General features: G+C 43.2%; 1 protein-coding gene across 1 annotated transcript; it reads left to right on the forward strand.

Annotated features, from left to right (window-relative positions):
* The first annotated feature begins 4,304 nt into the window (after window positions 1-4,304).
* LOC149289735 (diamine acetyltransferase 1-like) lies at window positions 4,305-7,218 on the forward strand. The gene is made up of 6 exons (XM_089490314.1): window positions 4,305-4,370; window positions 5,235-5,286; window positions 5,541-5,624; window positions 6,419-6,520; window positions 6,703-6,743; window positions 7,048-7,218. The coding sequence occupies exons 1-6, from the start codon at window positions 4,305-4,307 to the stop codon at window positions 7,216-7,218; spliced, it is 516 nt and encodes a 171-aa protein (XP_089346440.1).
* Window positions 7,219-7,768: the final 550 nt, after the last annotated feature.

A 7,768-nucleotide genomic window follows, 5' to 3' on the forward strand; every position in this document is an offset into this window, starting at 1 on the left:
CCTTGATATTTGACATCCTGCACGAAGCCTGCAAACAGAAGATCAATCAAATCAGAGATGTAACAAGTAACAGATAATTAATGTTCTAAAATAAACACGCAGCATTACAGAACCCTTCACATTCACATAACCAGTTCCTCTCCTATACGGGGCAATAACGGTATGGTCTGTGAATATTAAAAATGAATGTTACACAGTAAATGACTGGGGTTTACTCACTGAAAGGGACAGTTTACCCTTTAAAGAAGAATGTATATGAAAAGTAACCTCTGTGGTCTGACAATTCTGGCAGGAAAGCAGTCAGTGAAGTCTGACATGCACTCGGGTCTGAGACCCCCGTCCCAGCGCTGGAGCGGACCGGGGGAGAGTATATCACATGCACAGAGACGCGCACGGCAACCAGCCGGAGGATGATTAAAGGGTAGGGTGACCACATCGGCCAGGTTTTCCAGGAAACATTTATTTTTTACATATTGCTGACCAGCCCATATAAAATGCTGCCCCGCAGTATGGGGGATGTATAGACGTATGGAAGGGAACCAGTTAGTCAGTTATACATCCCCCATACTGCAGGGCAGCATTTTATCTGGGCTGGTCAGCAATATGTAAAAAATGTGTGTCGATGTGGTTGCCTAGTGAACAGATTCTGCAGATTCTCTCCCATGCATTTGCAAAAGGGACACCACGAGAATTTAAGGGAGTGACATAGAGCTTTAATTTGTTAAAGCGCGTACGATGGTGGAGCATTGACGTATTCTGGCCTAGTGTGACAGGTCCAGGGGGGGCGGCAGACCCACTGCTGCCAAACCACGAGTCAGATCGCCCACTTGGCAGATCAGGCTCCCCCAGTATCCCGCTGCTCAATTGGCCAGTTACAGGGGAGATCTTTGATGAGCCAGTCTGAAGGCGCTGCGTGTCGTTAATACAAAGGGCGCAGGGATATGACATCATATTGAGGCTCTCTTAAAAGGCATGGCGCTCCTTTTAAGAGCGTGCGGACTTTGTTGAGAAGGGGGCAGCTGGGGGCCAGTAGAGTACTTTTAAATCTCACTACATAGTATCTGCTCTGCATGATAAGGCCAAGCCAGGCATGCTCTGTAGCAGAAAAGCACTGGGATTGGCCCACCCTACACAGGCATGTACTTTTTTTAAAATCTCATTACAGGTATTTAGTGGACAAACCACTGACCCACTGGTGTCAGCAACATAAACCACAATCTACTTAAACTACCAATTAATGGTGCTGTGCAACTTCTAAACAGACACTGGCGGCATGCTTACTGTACTGCCAATGGCTTCACCCCACACTGCCCAATGCCCTTCTTTTAAGACCAAGCACACCCGCTATTTACTCCCCGTACCCACTACTTCACAAAAAAAAATCGAGCGCCTGGCTTCAGACATAGTACTATACCTGAGAGCGAGCAGCATGTTGATAAATGGGAGATAAAGAGAATAAACCAAGAGCTGTGAACTCTCTCCTTCTCCAGAGCAAGTCTCCGCAGCTGTCAGCCAGCACTCCCTAAACACGCCCACGTGTGTCCTGTCAATATACCTCAGTCCTCCAACACCACGGAGAGGTGGGTAGAGCGCCTCACAGCCATAGAGAGGGAAGAGGAAAAACAGAATCAGTTTTGTACTTTTTTTTTCTTTGGTATTTGGAACTCTATGACTGACTCAGGGACTTGTGACATGCTATACTGAGGAGAAGGGAGTTTTCCATTTTCTTGCCTGTGATTCATATATTTATATGATAAAATTGAGGCAGGTTAGAAATTATCGGGGGGTTAATTAATTAAACAGAGTTCTGATATTGTATTAATCAATTTACTCCCAATCTGTGATTTTGCTATCTTATAGTTGGTATCCCTGGCTGAATGCAGGTAACTCAGTCGAGTGTATCTTTAAACGATGACAAGTCAAGGATTCAATGAACAATAGTACTATTATTTCTTGTTTTATATAGCACCATCATATTCTGTAGCGCTGTACAATGGGTAGAAAGGACATAACAAGTAGTGCATAACATAATTATTTGACTTACAGAAACAAGAGGTAAGGGGGGTCCTGCTCAAATGAGCTTACAATCTAGAGGGAGTCATACTAGTGTAAGAATTGTCTGAAGGCAGGAAAGGTGAGCTAAAGGAAGATGGGGGAAGTGCGTTAACGTGTAAGTTTGTAGATGTCCTTAAAGACGTGAGTCTTAAGTGATGTTTTTGGAGGACTGAAGGCAGGTTGGCCGGGAAAGGCATTCCAGAAGATAGGGGCAGCCCTTGAGAAATCCTGATAACGGAGATCATCGGATGAGCGGAGAGACGGGTAGGAGTGTATTTAGAGATGAGTGAGGACATGTAAGTAGGGGAAGTAAGCGCACAGGCAGCCAGTGAAGAGACCTTATATGATTGTATATTCAAGAATTTATATAAAAGTCCGCAAGAGGGACTCCAGAGAGCTCCTAGTCATGGTCATAAGTAAACTGACCTAAATGCCTCTTCTCCCAGCTGGAGAGCTCAAGGTTACCCCTAGTGGAGGTACAGAGATTTTGGAACCATTTTCTGTACCTCCATACTGTGGCCCTTAAGGTTTGCGAGGGGGCAGGTTAGCACAGCTTTAGGAGTAGCGCACACTAAATGTGTAGCAAAGGCTTCGCTCCACTGAGGTAGGCCATGATTATGGCTCTCCCTGTAACAAAGTTGTATGGTCGGTGGGGGCAACATCGCAAGGAAACCTTATATCGAGGCTAGACAAACCCTGGGTGCCTGGTCACCATGGCGGCTATAAATCACTTCCTGGTGACTATAAATCACTTCCTGGCAGACAGGAAGGTGAGCCCCCTGCTTAGCTACAGAGGAAGCTGAGGTGGGTGCATGGCATCTGGGCACCTATGTTATGTGACCCCACGGTGGTAGAGAGGCAGCAGCTTACATGGAGTGCAGAGAGGTCTTCAGGAGGGATAGCAGTAAGTGTGTTCTTATGTATAAGGTGATTTCATATTTAGAAGCACTAACATGTTTTCCTGCACAGCGTATGTGAGAGAATAAACAAGTCCAAGAACATGCCCCAATAAATAATATTAATCAGCATGAATATAGTTTAATATGAAACCTTGAAATAATTTAATCTTTGGCAGTTCCATTTAAACAAAAAAAAGAGGAATAATGGTTAAATGTGTAAGCTTGAGTCTTTTTGGGTGTAAAATACCCCTTGTCATGAAGGGGTTAACGAGTACTATACAAATTGGTGCAGCAAGAAAGGTGTGTTTTAGGTCGTATTGCCCCAATAAACATCCTGCAGGCCAGGGTGCTCCCTATACTACTCTGCCTGGGGATGCTTAGTTGTGGGGGAGGGGAGCGAATCATAAAGCAGATGATGCTGCAGTTGATGAAACCTTTTACTTTCTGTTGGAGAGAAATACAGCTATTAGTCAGACAATCTTGGTTTTGGGACATTGTGGCTGTAGCAGGTAAATAATGGCGTCTGAAAAAAGTTGGAAGAAGAGTTTCAAAGAGAGAGCGGTTTCACGTCACTGTTCATTAGGCAGGGCCAATGCTGGCAGATTTCTCCAACATGAAGGGATGAGCTGGCCCCGTATAATGTATAATTTAATGGGCGAGGAGATGGAAAAATTTCACTGATTTACCTATACATTATAACAGGTCCAGCCAAGCTCTTCCTGCTGCAAGGAGATGACTGGGGTTGGCCCTTCATGTAAATATTTAAGTGAGGGGGTTAAAACCACAACTCTTCTGCCAACTCTTCCTTTAGTGAATAGACCCAGTTAAGCCCCGGTACTCCATATTCAGTTGATAGTAATCCTTACTAGTGGTTTCCGGGTAATGGCTTCTCATATACGTAAATACACTAAAATATCCATACGAATTGTTTATGTGACTTATGTTGCGCTTCCCTTAGATAACCGCTAAGTGGCGCTAGCGTGTAGTCAAATGTTCCCGGCTACGTCTTCTGTGAGTCAAGGTTTCAGATTCCGGAAGTAGTGACGTCAATTCCAGACTTATAAGGCGTGTACGATTGCGCAACGGCTGCGTTCTATTGGTTCAGAGAAGCGAAAAGGGTGGGGACCAAAAGGCGCTAATAGCTATAAATGGAGGTGCGCGGAGCCGTCCTGCTACTTTTCCGTTGGAGTTAAAAAGTTCACGGTGGATTCGAAGTGCAGTCTCTGCCGGGTCAGGGTCCCAGACTGACTAAGGGGAGGAAGCTCCTGGGAAACGAATGAAGAAACACCTCTTACTACTCTTCACGTACAGGGGTCTTGTCAGAAAAGGAAAAAAGAGCAAAAGACGAAAATGGCCAATTTTATCATACGATCCGCAATTCCCGGGGACTGTAAAGACATCTTGCGACTCATAAAGGTGAATGCACATTGTTTTCGGGTGTGATAAATCCAGATCCGTCCATAGGGAGACCTTTGGTTACGCCAAATAATCCGCTGCTGCACTTGTTATCCAATATGTTTCATATGCGGGTCACTTGTTCCTGCTGCGTCAGATCGATAACGCCTTTAAATTGGATTATTACGATAGAGAAAATGTTGTTTAAAGGCAGCCCAGCATTCACTTATAGAATGCCTTCAAAATATAGCTTTTGAAGAAGATTCAGTATTAAGACAATCCTAGGTTTTTGACGGTTGTCTGTGGCCTAGCTTTGACTCGCAAATCTTTGAATATATAAATCTTAATCGCGTAACGCCACGTCGGCGCATGCAGGTCAATGGCGGAAAGGAGTGAGACGGGATTACATGGCAGTAAAAACAATAGCTAAATTTGGGCGCCTTAAATAACCCATCGCTGCCTACAGCGGCCTCCGACACGACTAACCGAGTCCACTTCTGTTCAAAGCAAAACGACCTTTACTGTGTGAAGTGGTGTTTGTGCTACTTCCTTTAGAATTGTGTATATAGTTGGTGTGTTGTCTTGTAAAAATGGATGCCTGGTCAGCGCGTGTACACATTCTGACCGGTATAAACCGGCTGAGGAACAAAAACGGGACTAATTGTTTGGGCGGCTGCATTAGGCGGCCATCTGGCTTACTTTATGGCTCTAGCTTCTGTGAAAGAACAAAGCCTGTTCGTGTATAACAGATGGCAAGCTTTTGGGACTAGCTACGTCTTTTGTTCTTTACACTTAACATAAGTGAAGAAGGCCAAGCCTGTTAATGGCTGGAGGCTTTGATCCTTCATTGCTTGTGGTACTGAAGCTTCCTTTTCTTCCTTGCAGGAACTTGCAAAATATGAAGAAATGGAGAACCAAGTAGTTCTAACAGAGAAAGGTAAGGACCGGTTCTGTGCTGTGTTGATAATCATTTAAATGTGTTATCTCTTGCCTGGGATGTTTACATTTAATGGCTGCTCATGTTACGCTAGCAGCGTGCCAGAGCGTTCCCATGAGCCTTTGCAATGCAGTTTGTCTAATTGCAAAGTAGATGTAATGAGGATCACTAAGGTCTGGGAGGATTGTAAATAAGGTTTCAGGTTTATAACAAGCTTCCATTGACTTGACTTTTTTTTTTTCCCCTCCCTCAAGATCTACTCGAAGATGGGTTTGGTGAGCACCCTTTTTACCACTGTCTTGTAGCCGAGGTACCGAAGGACAACCAGACTGCTGATGGTAATGCACTTAATCCTCTGTAGTATATATACTAATCCTTTTGCTAAGCCTTGCAGCTTTTTTTGTGACCCATAAGCTGATGCTATCCTTGTTAAATCACATTTTCTCTTTAATTTGTCCCCAATCTTCAGGTTACAGTCTCTAGCTTCGCCATGTACATGGCCCTTCCGTGTACATGGGTGGGCGGGGAGGTAACTAAAAGATCCGTTACACAATAAAGTAGATGATCATGAAACGAGGTAAGGCTAACAGGGTTGATCCCTGAAACCTGAAATAGACAACACGCTAGATCAGAAATCACACAAGAGCCTCGGGTTTTTATATTTTCCTTCCAAGGCAACAGGACAACTGACTTTATACTAACGAACTTATTTTTACCATGGCTCCTCAGAGGGGCCCCCTCTTTCTTGGTGAACTGCACTGTTATTGTATTGGACTTGTGATTTTGATTGAACTTCCCCCCTCCAGTTTTGTTTGTTTGCAACATGAAGGTGTAATTGAAGAATGTTGCACACGTGGCTTTATACTCTGGTGGTTTTTGTTGCGGGACACAAGTCTTCAAGGAGTGACAATGCTCTGAACTGTCATGTGCAAGCATGGCTCACTGAGTATGTGTTTTTGGGGGATAACATCCTTAATTAGGAGCTGTTTGAAGGCTTGTTTCCACACTTGAGTGGGGGGGCCTACAGATACAATAAAAAAAAAATTGATATGTTATAGCTTCCGCATGCTTAATGAATGTTGTGTTCATCTACTATCTTGTCTTGCATAATTAACTGTTCTCTTGTCCACAGGATACACTATTGTTGGGTTTGCGATGTATTACTTCACATATGACCCATGGATTGGAAAACTTCTTTATCTTGAAGATTTCTTTGTGATGGATGAGTTCAGAGGTAAATAATCATTCTCACCAGGGTTAATGATTAAACTCACCTTCTCAGCTCCCCCCCCTTTGCTTCAATCATGTAGTCATGTAGACTTATGTTAATCATCCATGGCTAAAGAGCTACAGTTATATACTTATATGCTACAGGCCAGTGGCTAATACTAACTTTTGCTTTCCCTCTCTGCCCAGGATTTGGCATTGGTTCGGAGGTGTTCAAGCACCTTAGTCAGGTAAGCTAAAGGATATTTTATTTGCGGTACAGTTGCATTCATGAATAAGTATAGCCATAATAGCATGTGAAACTGCAAAACTTGCAACCATAAGAGTTGGAGAAAAATATAGTGGCAAATTTCCATTTGCGTAAGTGTTACACCCAAAGTGGCCTCTCTGGAATTCGAGTTTTTTGCACCTGTTAAATATTTGTAAATGCTAAGTGTGGGGCTTAGACTTTTAACACACACAAAATCCAGGCATACATGCAGATTGAATAATTGTTAGGCTTGATGTCTTAATAGACTTAACTTTGCCATCTAGATCGCTGTGAAGTGTCGCTGCAGTAGCATGCACTTCCTGGTTGCCGAATGGAATGAGCCATCCATAAAGTTCTACAAGAGACGTGGAGCTTCTGATCTGTCTACAGAAGAAGGGTGGCGCCTTTTCAAAATTGATAAAGAGTACCTCTGCAAGATGGCATCTGAAGAGTGAAGATCCTCTTTGTGGAACAGCCGATTGTTAAAAAATAAAGTTTCCCTTTTATGCTTATGATTCAGTAGAGTATGTGCATGATCACTAATTTTAAAGCTTTAACAGTTGCATTGTAACTTGAGATTTATCACTTTTATTCCAGTTTTTGTTTTCTTAAAGTTAATTTGGCTCAATAATTGTGAAAGACCTTAACTCCTACAGTTCCTTCAACCAGAGATCCTCAGGTGTGTGTGTATATATGTAACTTCATTCTTGTAAGTCATTTGATTGTGTACAATGTACATACTGGTGTGTAGGGTTTTTGTATAACTTGTTTTTACAAATTAAAGAGCAGCATGCTGTTAACTTGGGTGTCGTACTCCTATTAATAGGGGATACATGGGGGTTGTAGAAGCTCAGGTGCACGTTTCTCTATAGGTTGCCTGCAGATCAACTGGTAATGTGGACAAGATGCAAAGTACTCTTGTTTTGAATAGCAACATCCTGTTCTGTAGCTCTGTACGATGGGTAGACACAACTAGTATATAATTGACTTGCAGAAACATGAGGC

The sequence above is a fragment of the Sceloporus occidentalis genome, unplaced genomic scaffold (genome assembly GCF_023333645.1).
Source record: "Sceloporus occidentalis isolate IW3139 unplaced genomic scaffold, rSceOcc1.0.p SCAF_43, whole genome shotgun sequence".
Taxonomy (NCBI): domain Eukaryota; kingdom Metazoa; phylum Chordata; class Lepidosauria; order Squamata; family Phrynosomatidae; genus Sceloporus; species Sceloporus occidentalis.

What these genes read in the sequence shown, in the direction of transcription:
- LOC149289735 (XM_089490314.1), top strand. Translation starts at nt 4,305, where the DNA reads ATGGCCAATTTTATCATACGATCCGCAATTCCCGGGGACTGTAAAGAC. An exon ending in AGTAGTTCTAACAGAGAAAG is followed by an intron (nt 5,287 to 5,540) that starts GTAAGGACCGGT and finishes CCCTCCCTCAAG; the next exon opens with ATCTACTCGAAGATGGGTTT. An exon ending in TGTTCAAGCACCTTAGTCAG is followed by an intron (nt 6,744 to 7,047) that starts GTAAGCTAAAGG and finishes TTTGCCATCTAG; the next exon opens with ATCGCTGTGAAGTGTCGCTG.